Source organism: Hyaena hyaena, unplaced genomic scaffold (genome assembly GCF_003009895.1).
Source record: "Hyaena hyaena isolate Hyena2069 unplaced genomic scaffold, ASM300989v1 scaffold_195, whole genome shotgun sequence".
Classification (NCBI taxonomy): domain Eukaryota; kingdom Metazoa; phylum Chordata; class Mammalia; order Carnivora; family Hyaenidae; genus Hyaena; species Hyaena hyaena.
In genome coordinates, this window is record NW_024080827.1 from 1519295 (window position 1) to 1542875 (window position 23581).

Below are 23581 nucleotides of genomic sequence, written 5' to 3' on the forward strand. Positions count from 1 at the left end.
TGCCGGAAGGTACAACAACCTTTTCCAGCAGCCGAGGAGCATTCAAGGGTAGAAATGCTGCCCAACCATTAAAACACCAAAAAATAAAGAATTTACTTCTGCGACAAAAGCTCCCTCTGAAGCTTTTCATTAAATTAAGAGCAATCTCGCTAATTGTACGGCCACCTACCCACATTCTGTGGTATTTTGTTCCAGATACTGGGGACACCAAATTAAACAAGCCATGGAACCTGGCCTCAGAAATCTTCTGCAGTGAATGCATGCTTTAACTGCTTAGTTAGATTGCCTTTAAAAGGAAGCTTCTAGTCTCAGGGCAATGGGAGCAGATGTGCAGACAGATAATTGTATCATTCTTTCTGTTGGTGAAACTCTAACCTCTTAAAAGATTGGGAATTCATTGAGAAAGGGTCTGTTTTTTTTTTTTTTAAGTTCATTTATTTATTTTTGAGAGAGACAGAGATAGCATGAGTGGGGGAGGGGCAGAGAGAGGGAGAGAGAGAATCCCAAGCAGGGCCTGACGTGGAGCTCGAACTTACAAAACCATGAGATCATGACTTGAGCCGAAACCAAGAGTTGGATCCTTAACAGACTGAGCCACTTGCGTGCCCCAGAGAAAAGGTCTGTCTTATGTTTGCCCTGATACCTGCTGGGGTGACCTAGCCACACTATAGGAAAATGGCTTACTGATTACAGGACAATAATTAGGAGCATAGTCAGATGGGGGTTGAAAACCCACCTCTGCCACACTGTTGTTGGCCTTATGTAGGTCATTCTACTCCTCTGAGCCTCAATTTCCTTGTCTATGAAACAAGATTACAAATAGAACACAACCCTGGATATTTGTTTTGTTTTGTTTTTGTTTTTTAGTATTAAATGAGAAGTCACATGTACAGCACTTTGGAAGTCACACTGTAACTAGCTGAAATTCTAGCAGTTATTATTTTATTCTTTGTTATTATTTTATTATTTATCTTGGGTTCTTGCATAATAAATAACCAAGCAGGAAGGGAAGTCTCTAGAATTTCCATGAGTTGAGACAGTAAACGATTCCAAAAGTGGCAGGTTGTGGGGCTGAGCCTTTCAGAGAGGAGAGCACATCTTCTATCTCACATGGTTCTCGAAATAACTCAGGTCTACAAGTCTATTGCTCCTTGAGATGTCCAACTATCGTCTCGAGGGTCCAGACTCCACCACTAACATTGTCTAACGGGGCAATCAGCAGCTGGGGTCTACAGCCGGTTACCTAAGCTCTCCAGCAATTTACTCTTTTCAAGGATGTTTTTCTGTAAGAACCAACCTCTATGTGTTATTTTATAAACCAATGAAAAGAAGAATATTTTCCAGATGTGCTCCTTAATTAGGTTTTAAAATCCTTTTCTATGTGTTAGATAATTATAGCTAAGATTATAGAAGGCATTAATAATATAAAATTTGCAAATTATTGATCACTCAGCTCAAGAACTTACAGTCTTTAATTTAAAAAAAAAAAACAATACTCCGTGAATTTTGCATGTCATCCTTGTACAGAAATGCTAATCTTCCCTATCTACTTCCAATTTTAGTATATGTGCTGCCAGAGTGAGCACTCCAACTTTTTAAATAAACACAAACAAGGGTTAACACATATGCGGTTACGGCTTCTTTGTACAATTTTCTCTCACAAGATGGTCCTGCTTATAATGTCAGATTTCTACCCTGTTCTAGAGCAAGGTTCACTTCTAGTTTGCGAGCTCAAGGGGGGCACTCACCTGTATGAATCATACTCTTCCAACATGGGTAAATTGCGGTGGATGTAAGTTTCAGTGTCATTAATGTAACCCATGAAATTTGACAGCTGCTCCTGAATAGGAATCTGTTCACCTATATTTTCAATATCTGAGCCAATGGAATTCAAGGTACTTTTGACATCTGAAAACAAACATACCCAGGTTATGGATTTTGAAACGTAGGGGGAACAGATTTTGTGGTTTGGAGCCAAAATGAAAAGCTTCAACCACGTTTAGTTTTCCCCATGTTATGCATGTGGTTAAAACATGAAAAGGTTCTGCAACAAGCATGAATGTAGCCAAGACCATCAAAAAGCAATTACTCAACAAAACAGCAAGCTATGAGCGCTGACTTTAATGATATGGTGCTGAAGTCAAGCCAGAGTTTTCTTCTGTTACTCACTTCACTAAAAAAATAAAATGAATCTGGTGATTAAAACCTACGGTGTGCCTACCATGGGCCACACACTTTTATAAATGTTAACTCATTTATTCCACTGAGGTAGATATTCTTATTCCCATTTTACCAACAGTGACCCAGAGGCCCACAGAGGTTAAATTACTTGCCCATAGGCCTTTTTTGTTTCTTCCAGAAAGCACTAGAAATGAAATTTAACCTTGGGTTAATTTAATTCCAAAGCTTCTGTTCCATGATTTTGGAAAAAAAATAATTTAATAAGAAATAGCATTCAGGAGAACACAGTCATTCACCAGGACCAATTTTTTGAACGGTGACCCCAAGGCATATTTTTCTTAAAATTTTATACGACTCGTACAAATTGAGACTTGTTAAAGGATGTCTGTGTCTCTCATATGCAGAAACCCAGTGGTCAAAGGGTTTCTATTAATATCCATCCTAAACTTTCAGAGAGAAAATAAGTTCCAGTTTTTGGAAAGTGTCTGTCCATTGTGACAGGTCCTGGGATCAAAGATACTCAGTACACAGGCGTCACTTCATTTAATGCTCACAAAGGTCTGAAGTAGGCATTGTCTCGACATGTGATTCTCAACATGGATGTACTAAGAACATGCTAATCAGTTAAATATCCACTGGTCCTGGAAGGGAGATAAACCTCTTTACAGCAGCAAAGACAAGGTCAGCTGTTCTCAGAGTGTGATCCCAGGGCTCCTGATAAACTTTGGGTACATGGTAGCATGGACCATGATGGAATTACAGAAAAGGGTGGGAATCTTTTTCAAAGTGTGCTGTTCACACAGATGTGTTCAGACAGAGCTACGGAGGAGGCAGTTATCCACAGTGGCTCAATTCTCCTCCAAATGGATTGTGTGCCCAAAGGCCCCAGGATCCTGAACAAGGTGGCTCGGTGGGTCTCGTGCTTAACTCTGGGATCTCTGGGAGTTTGTAGAGATGTGGTATGCAGACTCCTCCTCACCTGTGAACACTTCCCGAAACTCAGAATGGGGTTCCTTCTGCTTCTTAGGCTGTCCTGCCCTCCCACACAACATGGCTCCTTGGCTTTGCCAGCTTGCGTGACCTCTGTACGTGGCTGATGTCCTCTCTCACCAAATACTTCCCTCGGACCTCAGTTTCGATGTTGGTTCCTTCAGCAAGCCTTCTGCTACCCTCTCCCACCTCATATCCCTTGCATGTATCCTGTCTTGTTACCAGAGAGTGATAACTGGCATCTGTATACAGGCCCTGCTGAATGGTAGGCGGGGGTCATGCTTTATTCATCTCCCATCCTTAGAGCCCAGTAGAGCCTGGCACACAGTAGGCACTCAAAATAAGTGAGCAGGGTGGGACCGGATGATCAAAACATGGGAGCTAAGGGTTTTATTGGTTTTGGAAGGGCATGAATCTAAATCAATTAATATTCAGGCTAACGGAGCGATATTCTCCCAGACCCGGGAAAACTCTGGCTTGTGTTTAGGCAATGACACCATGTGCGATGGGCCTCGCTCACGCATACTGCACACCTCGCTTTGCCAGACTTACAGGGGAGGGCTGCATGTATTGGCAGAAGAGGTCCAGAAAGGGAGAACAAAAAAAGTAAACACAGAAATTAGTAAGCAGGTGGCTATTAGATGTACAGCATGTGTTAGCTTTCAGACGCTAGCACAAGAAAGCGTGAACTTTGTCTTTAGTATCTTCATAGTTTCAGGTAGAATCTTAGATTAAACAAAAAGGAACCCACAAAACATCTAAGGCTTTATGTAATAGGATAAAATACTTTTTACCCAAAGTCTTAGTGGGTTGAAAGAACACTATTAGTGAAAAAAAAATCAAGTACTTCTAACACAACATTTTAAAATTGCTTGCTCAACAGGTAAAAAGAAGCACAGAGAAGGTGATTTAAAAGAAGAGCTTACATAGCTTCAGAGATTTCTTCTTTAAGCGAAGAACCCATGTTTATTGCCATTGCTGCCCCATTAACTATTTATACTGCACTGTTTTTCTGTAGCTTCACCCCAAATACCATAACCTGAATACAATGTACTTCAATCATTTAAGACTAGCAGAATTCTCTCAATATCAGTTGTCTTTCCAAAATCTTAAGCAACCTTAAAAGCCTAAAATACATTTACAGCAGCATCAGAAGGCAGATGAACATCTTCCTAAAGAGACAAAATGAATCCTTACACACAGAAATTCTGAAAAAAAAATCAATTTTATGTTCTTTTAGAACATATAATAATCTACAGTTTTTCCCTAGTGAAACCAATCAAAATGTGACTTTCCAAACTATGGCTGTCTTCAGCTCTGACAGTTCACTATGAGGGCTCACCATTACAGTGTGGTCCTCAACCTTGCAGCCTCTGGCCAGCAGGACCATGTTAATCAACATTCGGTAGGATTATCATTTCTTAAGATCAAAATCACTGTGTGAAGGTGGCACAATTAAAAAGCTCTGATTCTCATTTAATTTTCAAGATCAATGAGAGAGTTTTTTTAAGAGGGAAAATCAATACAGTTCTTAACAATACATTTTTTTGTCCTAATCATCCAATGTTTAACAAAGAGAGAAACAATAGAACATCAAACCCTGACTCACCTGATATGATGTCTGTGGTTTGATTTTGCACCATTTCAGGAATATCATTGAAGGATTTATAGCCCTATAAAATAGTTCAAAGCAGATTGATGTACCAGTGACTAGAAGGGCAGTTAATAAGTCCTCATTTTCTAGCTTAGCATGGAGTGGAGAAGCAATGTGAAAATGCAACAGTCATCTTAAGGTGAAAATGATCACTATATGGTCATTAAAAGACTACAAAAACATTCCCTTTTAAGGAAGATTTTCTTTGGGGTGCCTGGATGGCTCAATCGGTAAAGCGTCTGACTTTGCCTCAGATCATGATCTCACGGTTCGTGGGTTCGAGCCCTGCGTCGGGCTCTGTGCTGACAGCTAGCTCAGAGCCTGGAGCCTCTTTTGGATTCTGTGTCTCCCTCTCTCTGTGACCCTCCCCTGCTCACTCTGTTTCTCTGTCTCTCTCTCTCAGAAATAAATTTAAAAAAAATTTAAAAAGTTAAAAAATAAGGTTTTCTTTAAATTGTATCCATTGAAGGTCCTGTTAAAATTGTTTTACTTAAAAAATTTTTTTTAGTGTTTATTTTTGAGAGAGAGGTAAGAGCATGGGTGGGGAAAGGGCAAAGAGAGAGGGGGACATAGACTCTGAAGCAGGCTCCAGGCTCCGAGGTGTCAGCAAAGACCCCGATGCGGGTCTAGAACTCACCAACCATGAGATCATGACCTGAGCTGAAGCTGGATGCCCAACCAACTGAGTCAGCTAGAAACCACAAAAGTTTTTTTACTTTTAAGCTTTAAACTTATCTACAGTTGCGTTTCTCAATCGGGGGCAATTTTGTCCTCCAGGGGAGTTCTGGCAATGTTTGGAGGCATTCTGGTTATCACAGCTGCAGCATTGTGGGAACAGGGTCCCCTACAATGGGGCACAGGACAGCCCCCGTGACAGAAAATTATCCAGCCCAAGTGTCAACAGTCCTGAGGTTAAGAAACCCTGATCTGTACAGTATACCACATGCAGATGTAAAGTGCATTATACCAAAACTGGAATTATTCCAAAACCGGAATTGCAAATAAGAAGCAAAACTACAGATCTCGTCTTACAGAAAACAATAGTGCCCCAAAACACAGCTTATAGAGAATATGAATTGTAGTGAGGCTCCAGTGAAAACAAAAACAGCCACCCCAAGCTCTGTCATTTTGGGGCTAAATCTGTGAAGGAGAGATGTCATTACTTCCATCCAAGTAGCTTAACTAAATATACAGCTTTTCCTCTGGAAGAGGTTTAATTTGTGTTTCTTAACTGTCTGCTGGTGTATTTAGCCAGCTGCTAGGGAATATGGTATTGACTGAAACTTCTTATGGACTGAATGTCTGTGTCCACCTCCCCCCACCCCCAACATTGTATGTTGACTGAAATCCTAACCCTTAACATGAGTAATGGTATTAGGAGGTAGGGCTTTGGGGAGGTGATTCAATCATGAGGGTAAAGCCCCATGGATGGGATTAGTGCCTTTATAAAAGCAACCTCAGACAGCTGTCTCCACCAAGTGAAGATACAATGAGAAAACAGCCGTCTGCAACCTGTAAGATCTCTCATCAGAAGCCGATCATGCTGGCACCCTGACTTTGGACATCCAGCTGCCAGGACTGTGAGAAATAAATTTCTCTTTAGAAAACACCCAGCTTATGATATTCTCCTACAGCAGTCCACTGTAAGATACGGACTTTGTAAGATTTATGGTGCCGGCAAGTTTCCAGTTTAACCTAGAAACATCGATGCCATAAGAACATCCACCACTTCCGTTTCCTCAACAGTGACTAAGCTCAGGGTCTGTTTGGATTACTGTCCACCTGACCTACTATATTTATCTGCATTTGGACTTGTGGAGGCCACCCACTGTAAGAGGTTTCATGGCCAGAAGGGGCCTTACAGATCTCCCCGTTCAACTCTCTCATTTAACAAATAAAGGGACACCAGAACACAATGACCAAGAGTTTCTAATAACTTGTTTAAGGGGACACTTAACTTTGTCAGCAGATGAGTGTTTAACAGGTACCTGATGATCTTTTTATACCCCATGCTAAAAGACATAGAGGCAAGAATAGAACTATTCTCTCCTTTTCCCGCGGGCCCCCGGGCACTCTTGTTGAATCATATCTACAAAGAAATATTTATTGTGCGCTCAATATACAGGTTGAACAAATAGCAATAACTGGTAGGTTATCGGGGAAATGATGATGTTCTATGCCAATGTGGTCCTTGCCATTTTCAGGGTTTACACTCCAGTGGGACAGTAGAGACATTAAAGCAGTAATTATAGTCGGGAGGAACTTAAGAAAGAATATCCGCTGTGCTTTAAGAATGCATTTAAAAGGGTTCGATTTGGTCAAGATGCCCAGAAAAGGTCTCATTAAGACAGTGATACTGAGGGGTATCTTGGCAGCTTAGTTGGTTAAGTGTCTGACTTTGGCTTAGGTCATGATCTCATGGTTCGGGAGTTTGAGCCCCGGGTTGGAGTCTGGAGCCTGCTTGGAATTCTGTGTCTCCCTCTTTTTCTTCCCTCCTCCATTTGCATTCTCTCTCTCTCTCTCTCAAAAAGAAAGAAACATTAAAAAAAATAAAAAAAGAAAGACATACTGAATGCTTTAAGTAGTTAGTATTTAGTAGCCTAAGTAGCTCAGTGAAGGAGAGGGAGAAAGGAGAGAGTGGCGGGCAGAGCTCACAGCATGTGCAAATGTGTAGAAGGGGAGGAGACAAAAGCAAGGGGGCTGACTTCCGGCGCAGTGGGAGGGACCTTGCTCAGAGTCAGTATTGGGTTCAGCCTTACTCCCAGCAAATTCCGAATCCCAGGAAGGCAAGATCCAAACTTCTCTAAGTTGAATGAGCAAAATTCCCTGGAGGATAACAGTTAATGTCTTTCTTGGCAACCCCTTTCCAAAATTTCACTGCATTTTTGGGGTTACCTATTTTCTTATGTACTTGTCCACTCTTTAAAACGATGTAAAATAAACTGCTGTATAAACTACTGTATTTTTCCCCCAACATACATACCTGTTGGACCAGGCTGGACAAATTTGTTTGAAGAATATCATTAATCTTCTCAATTGGCTTATCCAAAGATGGGAGCTGAAATTTGTAAAACAAAACATAAGACAAAGTGGTTACTCCCAACAGTATTTATCATAAAAAGGGAGTCATCTTATATCCAAATCCCAAAGTCTCTATTTTATAAGGTACAATTTAAGTTTCTTTTGAACAATAGAATATTTGTTGGGGGAAATACGTTTAGCTCAGGGTGGCCCCTACAAGCATTAAGTTTTAGATGTTTGGTGGGCCTCTATTACAGTTAGCTCGAAATGCAGGAAAGAAATTTAACACAGAGGGCATATGGGTGACCTCACAATTTCAGGTACTGAATACTGTTGAACAAAGTCATAAACAACTTTTTTAAAAACATGCTTTAAAATAATACAACAATGGTTTTACTGGTGAGTGGTCTAGAATAAAGGCTCCATTACAGCATCATATGTGGGCTTAAAGTGTTCTGTCTCTTGACAATACTGAGACAAACATCATGAACCTTCTGACACAATGTACTGAGAAGGACACAATATCATTCTTGTGATGCCCTGGCAAACATGGATAACTCAAACGTAATCATGAGGGAACACCGGATGAACTTAAAGTGTGGGTCCTTCTATAAAACAAATGGCCTGTAGTCTTCAAAAATGTCAATGGTAAAAAAGAAGATAGGCTGGGGACCGTCCAAGATTGAAGGACCTAAACAGACATGACAAGCAAAGACCAGATGTGACTCTGGACTGGCCTCTAGACTGGAGAAAGAAAAACAGCTGTAAAGTCAGTTTTTCAGAAAAATCCACAAAATTTGAATATAAACCATGGACTAGTCAGTAGTGTTACATGTCCTAATTTTGATAATTGTACAAAGGTTGTGTGCCGTTAAGAAATGCACAGAAATATTTAGGAGTAAAAGGACATATTGTCCACAACTTATCACCAGATGATTGAGAAAAACACAAAATGCATGATATTTTATACGTATACATGATAATATGAGTAAATGGTAGATACACAGATGGATAAACAAAGAAAATATAAGAAAGCAAAGGGAGAAAAATGCTGGAAAGTCTGGGTAAAGGGTACAGAGGTTCCTCTTATCATCCTTGCAAATTTTCTGCATGTTTAAAAGGACATCAAAATAAAAAGTTACCTCCCCCAAAAGACTGGAGCTCAAACAATTTAAATGGAAGTGAAAAGCCCAGGCTCTGAAAAACTATTCAATGGTGACAACAGTGATGGTGACAGATATGTAGACACAGAGGCTGAAGGTGAAGAGTCTGTATAATATGACTCATGGAATAGGAAGGTGAGAAGACCATATTTTATATATTAAAATATTATTTTATAAAAAATGTGGCATAAATATACCACTATCTTGATAAATTAAAAATCATGAGTAGATGTGATTTTATATATAACTTGGGACTTTATATTTTCAAGATGCTCCAAATTCTTTTTTCCCCTAATTTTCTCTTTGGAATAGGGGGAATTACATATATATATATATAACCTATATGTAAACACACACACACACACACACACACACACACACATATATATGGTTAATGTACTAGGCATGTCATTTGAAAATATATTTTAATTTTTAAAGGTCTACAAAAACACATTCTGCTTTCTTTTTTCTCATTAAAGCTGAATCCATTCTGGCAGGTTCCATCAAATCAATTACCGAGAACACTTACGAAAGGGTTTCCCATTATTCTTTCTCTTCTGCTGCAGCCATGCCTATGTGGTGGTCAGATAACCAGGACAGGTGGACAGAGACCCAGGCCACTGTGCACTGGACAGATGTACCCACACCGAGTCCTGCACAGTTGTCCAACACTGCCCCATAGCAGGGTCACCTCCTCACCTGACCCATGTTGGTATTGTCATCCAGCTGGCTTAGAGACGTTCTGATGTTGTCACAAGTGGCAGCCGCTGGAGGTACAGAGCACATGGGGTCATTGAGTGATTGCTCCAGGTCCCTTTTAACGTCACTCAGGCTGGTGTTAAGTTGTGCACTTGACTTTTTCAGCTCCTTTAAGGTATTGTTCACATTCAATAGGGCTTCTTTCGTCTCTTTGATTGCTGTAGGAACACACTTTGCTTTAGAACAGAGGCACCCACTAGGCTGGCAATGGCAAAATTCCTTCACATCTACCAAGTACCCTAAAGGAACTTGAGGTGAACTTATAGATGACATTGGAAGGCCACCAGATGAGGCTGAGAGGGGAATACAGGGACATGGTTGGCCTCCTCGGCCAGCAACCCCAACCAGCTCAGCTCTCCCGCCTGCACACTTTTCAGACAAAAAGAAAGAGCAAGAACCAACCCAGGAACACAACAAGGCATGTAGGTGTAGCATTAACTGGCCGGCACAGGAACAGTAATGGCAGGAAAGGGGGTTGTAGCCCCGACAAGCTAACATCTTCAACTCCGAGCAGTTTTAACACACATAAAAACCGATCGCACCTAGACATATCTTTGCTATGAATATTCAAATAGCCGGAATCAAACACAAAGCAACAGTTTAAGAGCATGGCTTTGGATTTACACAGGTCTAGGGGCAGATCCCAGCTTTGTTATTTTCTGGTCACCGGAAACCAATTCCTGAATGTTCCCTGGCAATCTCCTCATCTGAAAATGGTGGAACCACCACCACAATCATCATGAAAAGTGGGGGTTGGATGGATCAGATGGAACTCCTCCATGGAGTCCATCTGGTCTCTTTGGGGAGCCTCACAGCCTAGGACACATTCTTATATTAGGAAACCCCTGAAAACTGTTTGCTGTCCTGGTTTTCCTGAGCCGTAGAGCTCTGTATTCATGGCCAGGGAGGTAGCAAATTACAACTCTTTTCTCCAAGGACTTAAAGTCACAGCAGTAAACGATGAGAAATTTAAAGTAAACTGCTCTTCTTCTAAGCAAGCGCGTCTTCCGGGCTCCCAGAACAGATGGCAAGAGCATCAAGCCACAGTTGGATGTTGCAAGAAAAAGTGTGAATGGCCTTAAAAACTGGTTTCCCCAACTTTCTCTGGCAACCACATAAAACTTGCGTGCTAAAACCACATGCATACATGCACACACACGCATGCACACTCACATGCACACACACACACACACACACACACGCACACACACACACGCTTTAATGCTTTGTGTTGCCGGATCCTGAGGTCTCATTCCAGTTCTGTTATCACCTTGTTATAGCACCGTTCGCAAATTCTTTCACCTCTAGGGAGCTCAGTTTACTCATCTGTAAACTGGGAAGCTAGTTGGGTCATCTCTTGGTTACTAGGAGAGTCTGTGATTCTAGGCTGTGTCCCAGCAGGTCTGCCCTCAGGAAGATGGCATTGCCCCTGTCACCCAAGATGGCACCACATCCTGCCTTTGATGATGTACCCTGAGACCTGGAGAGGCTCCCAAGATTCGACTATATGATCACTGGCCACAAATTCTGTCATCTTCTCTAGATATAAATCTTCTTAAAAATTTTTTAATGTTTATTTTTGAGAGAGGGAGAAAGAGAGAGACAGAGCATGAGCACGGAAGGGGAAGAGAGAGAAACACACACAGAATCTGAAGCAGGCTCCAGGCTCTGAGCTGTCAGTACACAGCCCGACATGGGGCTGAAACTCACGAACCATAAGGTCACGACCTGAGCTGAAGCAGACACTTAACCAACTGAGCCACTAGGCGCCCCTCTAGATATAAAATCTTGACATCTGCTTCAATCTTTTCTCTTGAATTTTCATCCAGTCATATCTTAACATTATTTGAGATATAATAATATTTAAGGGGCGCCTGGGTGGCTCAGTCTGTTAAGTGTCTGACTTCAGCTCAGGTCATGATCTCACAGTTCGTGGGTTCGAGCCCCACGTCAGGGTCTGTGCTGACTGCCTACTCAGAGCCTGGAGCCTGTTTCAGATTCTGTGTCCCTCTCTCTCTGACCCTCCCCTGCTCAGGCTGTCTCTCTGTCTCTCTCTTTCTCAGAAATAAAGAAGACATTAAAAACTTTTTTTTTTTAAAAAAAGAGTCACTGGGTGTCAGTTTCTCATCTCTTGCTCCTACTTCCCAGGATTCCTAGCAAAGCATGACTCATAGTAGAGGCTCAGTGAATGTCTACCATAAGGAAGCAAGAAACAAAGAACAGAGCTGCAGCTAAAAACATATGACAGAATGCAAAAGAGTGCGCCAGAATACACTTCACATCACACAACACACACTTCACATTTTAATATGGTTTATCTCTCATAGTCCTTTCCATTTAACGATATGGTAAATTTTTAAGGCAATAAATGAACAATAACCTAAAATGATGGATAATAAAATGGTCCAGAATATGTGTGTCCATTTAAGTGCGTTCTATAAACATTCTGGGTTATGGGCACTATTCTGTCATTTAAGTGCGTTCTATAAACATTCTGGGTTATGGGCACTATTCTGTCATACCCAAGAAAGACTCAGAGGTAATAAATATACATTTTTTCCAAAGGCTTCAAAGTATATATTTATGTCTATAAAATATATACTGCGTCCGGGACTCATTCCAGACCTAGCAAGATCACACATATTATGCATCTGAAGTCAGTGGAAAGATATTTCAGATTCTCAATTTTGGTTAATTAGCATTTTACCAGTTCATAGCACATTTCCTTTGTAGGTCCTGATCTGAAGCTCAAACAAGATTTACACAAATCAATATGCATGTTTCTGCTCTCTGCAAAACCACTAAACACATAAGGCTGCCAAGAATTTTAAGCAAAAAATTGTCAAAGCATCGCTTCTCAGCCTTTTGGCTAAGATCCAGGGTAGTATCTGTTCTTAGCAGTTTCGTATCAGATATGTCCTCTATCCGAGGGTAACAGATTAAATGGATTTCTGGAGTACGGAGATGGAAGAAGAGCTGCCTCTGTCTAGTCCATGCATCGACCTGGTACTGCATTACCTCCAGGAAGGGTGACCCCTCAAGGAGAAAAAAATATTGTCAAAGCAGTTTTTTAAGCATATTTTTAAAAGCTCTGACAACAGAGCTTTTAACCAGAGGGTAAACTTTAATTTACTCAGGCTGTCTTAAAGAAAATGAAACTTTAACACTATTGCAGGAAGCACTAAAGAGAAAAATAAAATCTGCTTTAGTTGCCTTTAACCCAAAGAGAATTCTAATTCAAACATTGAAGATTGGGCAAATCATGGACCAAAAGTAAAGGTACATGCCAAGCACATTGCATCATTTGTCAGTTTTTGCTCAGAATTTACCATCACCTAATTTGGGAGCTGGAGGAGAACTTGGAAGGCCAATTATCCAAATGCCTGGCATCATCCCGTGGCCAAGTGCACTTGAACTCCAGATTCTTAACTCCTTTTCCAAAGTGCTGTCCTGCCATGAACGGCACGGAGACATCCTACATCTTAACACTCTCAAATGCACCTAAATGCCATCTAGTGTAGACCAGGCAGCACAGGCTTTATAGTCAGACCTGCATCTCAATCCCAATCCACTGCTTTCCAGGTATCTGACCTTGGACAAGTTACATCATCTCTGAGCCTTACTGTCTTGAGTTGGTACTCCTGGGAGCTCTAAGAGGATTTAGGAAAAGCATGTGGTATGTGGCAGGCCCCCAACACTCAAAAGCTTTCTAAATACTACTTTATAGCCAATCATTTCTACAAAAACTTGCTGTGGACTTTGGTGGTTGACATCTCGGAAGCCACGTCACCAGTTTCCTGTGCTGCAGCAGACTTGTGTTTGAATAACATGGGTCCCACCTCTAGTGTAAGGAGTGGGCCCTGACTATCTCCAGCCAAACCATTTCCTCTGTGTAGCACTGGTCCACAGATGGCCATGGAACCCCAGAGGGCCCAACTGGAGGGATATCTGGTTGAGGAGGAGGAGAAATATGGCTGGTGTCAGCTCTCTTGCAACTACATGGGGAGTTTGCGTTAGAACGATATAGACATTATAGAGGACAGCCGGGTGGAGAGAATTTCACCACTAGATCAAACCTTACCTGAAGATAGATGTCAGTTACATGAGCAAAGAATCCACTTGAAACCCAGATATAGATAGATTTTCTATATGCATCAGGGAAATGACACATAATTACTCAAGAGATGTTAAAATAAGGCAAGAGAGATGACTGGGGACATCTGATTATCAAGGTCACACAGCCAGCCCAAATCATCATTAATCCATTGGTGAAGTGCAGACACATGAGGCTATGATGAGGGGATGTGGCTGATCATCAGCAAGAGCGATGCCAGAGATGTGGGAAGTAGAAGGTCAGCATTTTCCAGGAGTGATGGTTCTCCGAGTGAGGGAATGAGGAGCCCCCCCCGCAGGCCTTCATAGTCTGATCCTGGTGGTGAGATAACACCGTCTACTAACCACAGGACGGGGCAAGGACATGAAGGCTCCCTGACAGTGTTGAACCCCTGAATCCACTAACTTTGGAACTGCCATACCTCCAATATCTTGTCCTGTGTGATATGTTTCCTGCTGTTTAAGCCACTTCAAATATCTTTGGCATTGATACCACATCAGCAGAACCTCCCAAAGATCTCTAAGTATAAAAATTGTCGGCAAAATTCCCAAAGCAAAGGAAAACAACTATACCCTGATTTGAATGGATAGATATATCCATAAAGCACATCGAGAACAACTAAAAAGAATCAAATGATTACAGACATTAAAAGTAAAAGATCAGGAAGCTTATGAAGTCAAGAGGAGTTGCCTAGCAACTGAGGCAGGACTCTGAAAGAATATAATCCATATTCTACTCTGTAACTCGTGAAGTTACAGGATTCTAAACCTAGAAAATTAAGGTAAAGTCTTCAGGCCTTTATACGTTTCAGAAATGAGAATCTGCTGCAGGCCAGACAGGGTGCTAGGCTGCCTCCAGACACAAGTTAGGAGAGTAGAGACATGAACAATATCAACAGATCTTGCCCTTGAGTAGCTCGGTGCCTGTTAAAGGTGGGGAGAGGGGGCAGGGGCGACTACAAATGCGCTGTACGTTTAGGGTCACAAGGTAAGGAGCAGAAATCAGGAGATTGTTATGCTCTGTTATGGGAAAAGGGGGGAGGTGAGACATGAGGGAAAGCTTGCAGAGAACAGGACACTTAGCTGTGGTTTGGTAGGTAGTAAGAGGAGGTCGAGACGATCCTATGGCATTTACACAGAGAAAGCACACGCAGTACAAGGGTCTGGGAGGGAAGAATGCCTTCGGAGGCCCACAGTAGGATAAACACAGGTTCATGACTTGGACTGGAAGGTTTGGGGGCTGGAGAGCCGAGATGGAAAATGATTGGAGTGATAGACAGGGGCCAGATTTGGAAGGAAGGAAGGAAGGAAGGAAGGAAGGAAGGAAGGAAGGGAGGGAGGGAGGAAGGAAGGAAAGAAGGGAGGAAGGAAGGAAGGGAGGAAAGAAGGAAGGAAAGAAGGAAGGAAGGAAGGAAGGAAGGGAGGAAGGAAGGGAGGAAGGAAGGGAGGAAGGAAGGGAGGAAGGAAGGGAGGAAGGAAGGGAGGAAGGAAAGGAGGAAGGAAGGGAGGAAGGAAGGGAGGAAGGAAGGGAGGAAGGGAGGGAGGGAAGAAAGAAAGGAGCTACATGTAAAAATCTAAGAAAAGAAGGCAGGAGGCATTGATGTCTGCAGTCACATTCCTTCTCTGGACCCCAGTCTCCTTGCATTGGTAGACACGGTTGGTGGCAGGGAGAAAAGGTGTTGGGGGGACGCATCTAAGCATCAGCAGCAGAGGTCACACCTTCAGTGGCAGGAAGACCCTTTGAAGGGCCAAGCAGAGAGCAAGAAAAGACTAATCAGTTGTTTAAAACCAATCTTACCAATTCCTGGCCTGTTCTGTACGTCACCCCGTTTCCATACATCATCCGAGTCTTTGAACTCTAAGTGGGGGGTGGCAGTGAGGAATGCCAAAGTGAACAGGCATAATTTTCCAGCATCTACACTCTTTCTTCCTTTGCGGCCTGACTTCTCAGGAATACTGGCTCATGACAGTCATATTCACAGCGGCCGGATGACAAATGTGGCACGTAGGTGACACTGTCCTCTCTATCAGATACTTAGCATGGACATCTCAACATTTAGAAAGTTCTGGGAGAGCTTCGATTCATTGCAACTGAATACGTAGTTTCTTCGAATTAGTATATCTGTTCACTTGTATCACTGCCTGTGATGTCTTAAGAAACAGATTCTTCTTTCCCAAAAGTTGTTTTCTCCAGGGAAAAGGAAGAGCAATCTATAGACTGCTCCCTCCCCCGCCCCAGACCTAAACTTCTCTGGGTGGCTTGCCTTCTATACCAAGCGCTGACAAGCTTTTTCTGTAAGGGGGTGGAGAATAAATAGTTGAGGCTTTGTGGGCCACGGGGTCGCTGCTGCAAATGTTCAACTCTGCTGTCAGCCACAGTGTGAAAGCCGCCACAGATGCCAACTAACCGAAGGAGCCTGGATGCCTTCCAAGAACTGTATTTACAAAAACAGGTGGCAGGCTCCTATCAGACTCTGCTGTTGTTATTTCAGAGGACGTTGAGGTAATGAATACAACCTCTCTGGCACAAGCTTTTGAAACCAACCAACCAACAAGCCACACCTTTGCCATGGTGTGTGTCTGGACCTGGCCTGCTGGCATGTGCCCGCGTCCAGGGAAAACGAGAAAATGGGAGTGAGATCCTGGGAAGCCGGAGACTTCCGGTGGGATTATTCTCTCGCCCAATTCTGTCCCGGGGCTTACCTTCCGCCATGGCCTTGATGTCATCAAGCGCGGGGATCACTTTAGGTCTCAGCTGTTCGTGAATTCCGCCTCCTAGCAATGACTTGACATCTAAATTCCAAGAAGCAGAAGGGCCTATGAGGGTAGGATCCGCGAATTTCTGCCCCCGCCCCCCTCACCCGCATTCTCCTCCCCCTGCGGTATTTTCTTCCCTGGAAAGTCATCTGTGGTCTCTCCTGCCCTGAAAGCCCCCTTTTCATCCTGCACCCCATCTAGGTGTGGATTCTTGCGGAGATTTCTTCACGCTATCCAAAGTTCCCACACTCGCAGTTCCCATACCCGCGGACTCGGTATTTAAACACGCAGGTGTCCCTGGCTCTCCGGAAGTTCACATTTTGCCTCTTTAGCCTTTACGAAAGACCTACGTTGGCATTAAGGTAAAGGGTTTTTGCTTTGATGAAAAAAGAGGAAAAGTGAAAACAACATCGCTCATTGCTGGTTTTGCCATGAGATGAGCCCACTCAGAGGCCAACAGCGGCGCCCCCCAGCGCCTTTAGCGGGAACCACACCCAGCATCTCAGGCTCAAGCGCCAGAGCTCCAAGCCCTGTCTGTGAGCATCTGGACTGTATCTCCATCAGTTGTATGCATCCGTCAGCAAGATGTGTCCCACGGTATCAGGAAAGCCCAACAGAGGTGATTTGGGGAGGTGTGTGTCTAGGAATTTTCCGTATATAAATTAAAGCTCAAGAAATTTTCCGTATATAAATTAATGGCCTTTTTTTTTAAGTTTTGCTTTATGCCGTTTTTACTTTATAAAAGTACTCACAGGAGTGCTCAGTTTTCAGTTAGCGTGTGGGTGGGAGAGAACCTGTACTAGAAACACAATGTTTATGAAGCTGAGCTGCAACCGTAGCTCTAATCTCTCCAGCAAGGCCAGGGTTTCCCACCAATGGCACTACCGACGTTTTGAACCGGGTAATTCATTGTGAGGGTTATCCCGTGTGTTGTAGGGTGTTTGGAAGTATACCTGGCCGCTACCAACAGGTGCCAGTAGCACTGCTCCCCCCCCCCCCCACCCCGACTGTAGGGACAACCCGAATGTCTCCGGATGGGGCCACATGTTGCCGGGAGGGCAAACCAGCCCCTAGTTAAGAACCACTGAGCCAGGCTGTGTGTGAACTCCTCGGGGACATGCAGGGATTTCTGGAGCCCACTGGTTTCTCTGGGGAGCCCAGTGCTGTCTGTAACAGTGGACCTGACAGAGTCCCAACTCCTCTGTCCCAAGGGGAATGAAGAACAAACACTTCTGAGTAAAGAGAGCAAAAGCATTTTTACAGTAAAGGCTGGGCTTTACTCATCAGGTAACAAACTGCAAACTGTCTATCACTCTAGGGAATTGTTCTGTTTTGCCCCAGCTTTTATGAAGAAGTTGCAGACACGGCATACTTCATACCGTAGCCCGTGTTTCAGGAAGATGGCCATAGCATCCTCTAGCCAAGACAAACAAACAAACAAAGGAATTTGAGGCAATTTTAAGTCTTACTCACTATCCAGATCTGAGAATGCCTTTTCCTTAGTGGTGGTGTACTGGTTCAGGATATAGCTGATTTGCTAAAAATAAATAAATAAATAAATAATAAAAAGAAGAAGAAAAGGAAAAGAAAGCAGGTTCTTAAAGATGCTTATATGTTCTGATACCCAGACTCCCTAATAGCACTCCAAAATATATTGGCTCAACAAACATGATTTATACTTTCTCCTGATTCTGGGGATTGGTTACGTAGAGAGTCTGGGCAGGGCCGGCTTGGCGGGCGACAAATGGGACCCCCTCCTGACGTGGCCTTTCATCTTCCAAGCGGCCAGCCTGGGTGTTTTCACACAATGGACCTGGCAGCAAGTGAATGGGGGCAGACGCTGCATGGCCTCTGGGAGCTTGAGGTTATAGGGTCACGTGCACTGCATTCCTTTGGCCACAGCAAGTCACAGGCACAGACCAGAGTCAAAGGGTTGGAAACAGATCCACCTGTTTTTTTTTTTTTTTTAAATGTTTATTTATTTTTGAGAGAGACAGAGTGCAAACGGGGGAGGGGCAGAGAGGGAGACACAGAATCTGAAGCAGGCTCCAGGCTCCGAGATGCCAGCACAGAACCTGACATGGGGGCTCGAACCCACAAACTGTGGGATCGTGACCTGAGCCAAAGTCAGACGTTTAACGGACTAAGCCACCCAGGCGCCCCACAGATCCACCTCTTTAAGTGAGGGACTAAAAAGAATTAGACGCCATTGGTAATCTACTGCACTAGGACCAGTCATCTCCTTCAGTGGCTACTGCTGAGCTGGCCTGGGCTGCTTCCTCTTCTGTCTACTGTGTCTTAGTGGACCTGCTTCCCCATGCCCTCCACGACATTGGGCGTTACTATTATTTACACTTTTTAAATTTTTACTTATTTTTGAGAGAGAGAGAGACAGAACGTGAGCAAGGGAGGGGCAGAGAGGGAGACACAGAATCCACAGCAGGCTCCAGGCTCTGACCTGTCTGCACGGAGCCTGACACGGGGCTCGAACTCAAGAACCATGAGATCATGACCTGAGCTGAAGTCGGACGCTTAACTAACTGAGCCAGCCAGGCGCCCCTAGTTCCAAACACATTTTAAAAAACTGGTACAATATTTAAGAGTTAGTATTGTTTTGGATATAATAAACTTAGAAGAGCACGTCTCTGTGTGAAAAGGCCCATGGATCCTGGTGGGCTCTGATTAGTGAATTCAACAGGAAGGCATCTTTCTGCACATTCTGGTACCTATGAGCTCAGCATCAATTATTTAATAGGCTGCTCTCTGCTCAGATATGTTTAAAAACCATATTTTGTACAGGTAAGACATTAACATGCTTCTGGGATATGTAAAAAAATGTGCCCTCCAGCCATCCTATTCCCCTTCCCCCCAAAACAACTTCTGAGTGTGCACGCATGTCTCTCATTGTCCCCTTGCCGAGGAATTCTACATGCCTATACAGGTATTAGCACATGGGTGTTTATAAAGCAGAAAAGCTGCATAACAAGAGTAACTGCACACAAACGGCAGGTATTGCCAAGGGGAGAGGACAATGGCGCGCGAAGATTTTTCTTTTTTAAAAAGTCATGAGACCCTTAGATAGTTAAGCAGTTTTATAATAAGTACTGTAATCTTATGTTATACCTTAAAATAATAAAACATTTTTTTAAAAGTTTATTTATTTTGGGAGAGAGAGAGACAGCATGAGTAGGAGAGGGGTAGAGAGAGAGGGCGAGAGAGAATCCCAAGAAACATCCGCACTGTCAGCACAGAGCCCAATGTGGGGCTGGAACCCACAAAATCATGAGATCACAACCTCAGCCAAAACCAAGAGTTGGACGCTTAACCGACTGAGCCACGCCGGTGCCCCTGTTATGCCTTAGAATAAAGTAAGATAAGTAAAATAATAAAATAATGACACCAGTTCTGAAATTATGCTTTTATACTCTTTAGAAAATCACTCGCTGGGCCTTTATTTCTTCATCTATAAAATTAAAAGCTAGCGCTTGTCCACGCTGAATTACTGGGTCTCTGGATGCCCAAAGGGGATCCCAAACACATACAGGGACTGCGAGAGGCCCATATACAAAGCATCACGGGATATACAGCTGTGGTTTTTACCGCTGGGGCTCCGCTCAGGAGAGTTCTCAAGTCTTTGAAGTTGCTGTCTGCCAGTTTCCGAGTCTTTTCGATCTGGGTCCTCAGGTGGTGATTTGCCACAAAACCATAGATGATGCCAAGGCTGCAAGAAATGGAGAAGAGAATTCATTCTCTTTCACTGTGTGACCTGTGGTCACCTGGCCAGGCACAGAGCAGCTCTATAGACGGGAGGGGAGAAGGGCTTCTGAGCAGAGGCCCCAGGACGGCGGGACCCTCCTCCCCACCAGGCCCTCTTCCCCTGCTATGGCCTTCTTGCCACGATCCCTTAATCCAACCTGTGGGCCGCAAAACAGGACTCAGTCGACTTGGAGGAGACACGTACCCATTTAAAATATGTTGTCCTACTGAATATGAAATCTTATAAATGGGACAATATTCCCAAGAAATCATGGAGGAAACAGAAGGAACACAAGTTATAGGGCAGCGGGCATCACACAGTCCTATCCCTGCACACATGTGAATATGGCGGCCCTTCCCGTACACATGTGGATAAGGCGGTACATCCTCCTGCGCAGCGCGCACATAAAGACCTCCCATGCATACCTCTGCTCCCTCCAAAGAAGACGATCAGGAAGAATACCAAAATGATAAGAATGGTTTGGGCTTTCTCGTGTTTTTGGTGTCTCTAATTGTCTCTATTAGTTTTATCGTACAGGTTGAAATGAAACATAAGTTACTTTAGTATTAAAATGCCCCATGAGAAGCTGTAAACAAAGCATACATACTGTATTGTTCTATTTTATATAATGTACAACATCAGGAAAATGATGGCCTAAAACTCAGTGGTTCTATTCGAGGGGGGGTGGCTAATGACGTCATCCGGGCACTCACAACACGGAAGCTGATGCCTATGTGCGTAGGATACGAATGCTCCAGTCTAGGTAAAATAGACTTCAAAAACACTATGAAAGGTATCGTGCATGGACAGCTATTCTATATGAAAACTAAAAACAGAGTTTTCAAGTCATCTAAAATGTCTGCGTTTAATCAATTAAGGGCTCTTAATGCTAACTAGTTACTAACAATCCCCTGACTTAAGTTAATTTGACCATCTGGTTTTTGGGTCAAAGCCTTCCAACATTAGAATGTTACATCAAGAATTGGGAATTACTAAGGCCATTCTGGATTTAGCCACTAGATGGCAGCAAGGAATTATATAAACTCCTAACTCAACCTATTCAACCTACAGAAATGGACAACAAAATCTTTTGTTTGTAACCATCCAATGGAAGGTGTGGATATGTTTCTCGACCAAAGTTTTGCAAATAACAGGCAAACTTTGTGGCCAAGTGCCTGCTTTTGCACCCAGAGTCCCTTGTTCTCAGGCAAATTCTCAGTCTTGAGAAATGGGGGTAGTCATTCACTCTATAGCTACAATTCATTCCAAACAGCATTGGCTCATTGCTGGGCTCACTTAAAACATATTTCCCTGAGCAGTATTACACAGGTACATTGCATTTCCCAAACGAATCCAAAAAAATCTGTAATAATACACAAAGTTCAATAATATTTCTTATGGTTAACAAGTGGCCATGGAATGTGTACTAGAGTAGGAACATGAGACTTGGGTTCTGGTCCCACTGTTGCCACTAACTCACACTGTGGAAGCTTGAGAAAGTCACTTTCCTTCTCTGAGCCTCAGCTGGTATTGCAAAACTGAAAATTAAATGGAATAAGTGCTTCTCTTACCGCAAAGGAGAGGGGTAGTGGATGCCTACAAGTCCTCTAAGACATTTTTAAGGTTTGGGTTCATGCTGATGGTAATTTCAAAAAATGGATATTAGCAATAGTATGCACCATTTGGAAGGCAACTATGCTAACCAGTGTACCACCAACACTAGTCTGTGCCATTTGTAACGATCACCTTACAAGCAATCCATCTTTGCCCGTCTTAAGTTGGCCTTGGTATTTATGAGGCAGGCAATATAGCATACAATTAATAGTTATTAAATGATGCACTCACGCCAAATGAGGTCAAATGACCCAATGCAAGGACTCTGGAGTAGTGTGGACAGAAAAAGAAAGAAAAAAAGGAGTTGTAACAATGTCCCTGGATCTTTATCTACCATGTCCAATTTCAAACATTCCATCTCATGAAGAGTCAGGGGCCACCACCTGAATACACTTGCCCATCCCAGCATTTCATGCTGGGGGCCCCTTGCTCTCTCTACCCTGGAATGTCCACATTGTCATTCATCATGCTCCAGACTGATTTTCTTATAAAAGAAGGCGTAATAAACTTGAGAAATAAACCACAGGTCCAAGTCCAGTTGGCTTTCACTGAACCCCTTGGATAGAAGAAGAATCTTCTTGAACTCCCAGAGCTCTCTCCCTGAAATGCTGGTGGGGCTTTTCTCACCTCATACTCTATTTTGCCCTTATTTCTACCTGTATTTAATTTCCCTAGAAAGAGGTGGGAACTGCTTCTTTGTCAACTTTGGGTGAATGGTGGGTCTCTAGCTCAGTGAAAATGGGTTTAAAGACTGGGCTTTGTTTCACTTGATCCATTTAGAAGATTAGCCATATGTTTTGAGTCTCTTAGTCATAAACTGTGTTCCTTTACTGAATAAACGCCTTTACTCAAAAGACCATCAATCAGTAAAATGAAATGCAATGCAACTTTGCAATTCAATACTGAATTTCAATGGGACATACTTAAAAAGTCCCACATTTCTGCCAATCAATTATGGATCCAATTAAAATGAAAGCATTGATCTTTAAAAAACAAACAAACTGTCTTACAGCTTGAATAAAATTCAGCAACTTTCAGAGCAGATTTTCAGACCTATAACACATTGTAAATCTTATATTAAGGATGGCAAATTCAAATGCCTACACAGACCGGCAGAAAGCACGAAGGGCAAAATGTATGATATGAACTGCTAGGCGTGGAAGGGGGGGGCGGTGCAGATATGGGTGAGGACAGATGCTCTGCACTGCCAGACTTTCCACTCATTCAAAAAGTCTGGAAATCTGGATTATTACGTAAAATTTCCCCCTTTAAAATAATACCAACTAAAGGACGCCTGGGTTGCTCAGTCAGGTAAACGTCTGACTCTTGGTTTCCACCTAAGTCATGATCTCACAGTTCATGAGTTTGAGACCTGAGTGGGGCTCTGCACTGACAGCATGGGGCCTGCTTTGGATTCTCTCTCTCTCCCTCTCTCTCTGCCCCTCCTCCACTTGCGATTTCTCTGTCTCTCTCAAAATGAATAAAAAGACTATTAAAAAATAAAATTTTACCTACTAACTAGAGGAATAAAACTCTAAATACTAAGCAGACCAACTGATAGTCTCCGTTTGC

At 43.0% G+C, this 23581-nt stretch overlaps 1 protein-coding gene and 2 non-coding genes across 5 annotated transcripts in view; 1 reads left to right on the plus strand and 2 right to left on the minus strand.

Annotated features, from left to right (window-relative positions):
- The window catches only part of PROM1 (prominin 1), a 112349-nt gene that overhangs the window by 27484 nt on the left and 61284 nt on the right, over window positions 1–23581 (minus strand). For all 3 annotated transcript variants that reach the window (XM_039241561.1, XM_039241563.1, XM_039241562.1), the window contains exons 5-11: window positions 20239–20359; window positions 18112–18175; window positions 16585–16674; window positions 9709–9926; window positions 7809–7883; window positions 4781–4844; window positions 1749–1908 (exon numbers count right to left, since the gene is read on the minus strand). In XM_039241561.1, the coding sequence (XP_039097492.1) occupies window positions 1749–1908; window positions 4781–4844; window positions 7809–7883; window positions 9709–9926; window positions 16585–16674; window positions 18112–18175; window positions 20239–20359 (792 nt within the window). The remainder of the gene's footprint in view (window positions 1–1748; window positions 1909–4780; window positions 4845–7808; window positions 7884–9708; window positions 9927–16584; window positions 16675–18111; window positions 18176–20238; window positions 20360–23581) is intronic.
- On the minus strand, window positions 1482–1586 carry LOC120238003. The gene has a single exon (XR_005530114.1). It is a non-coding gene; the product is annotated as a U6 spliceosomal RNA (small nuclear RNA).
- Window positions 12618–12808, plus strand: LOC120238001. The gene has a single exon (XR_005530112.1). It is a non-coding gene; the product is annotated as a U2 spliceosomal RNA (small nuclear RNA).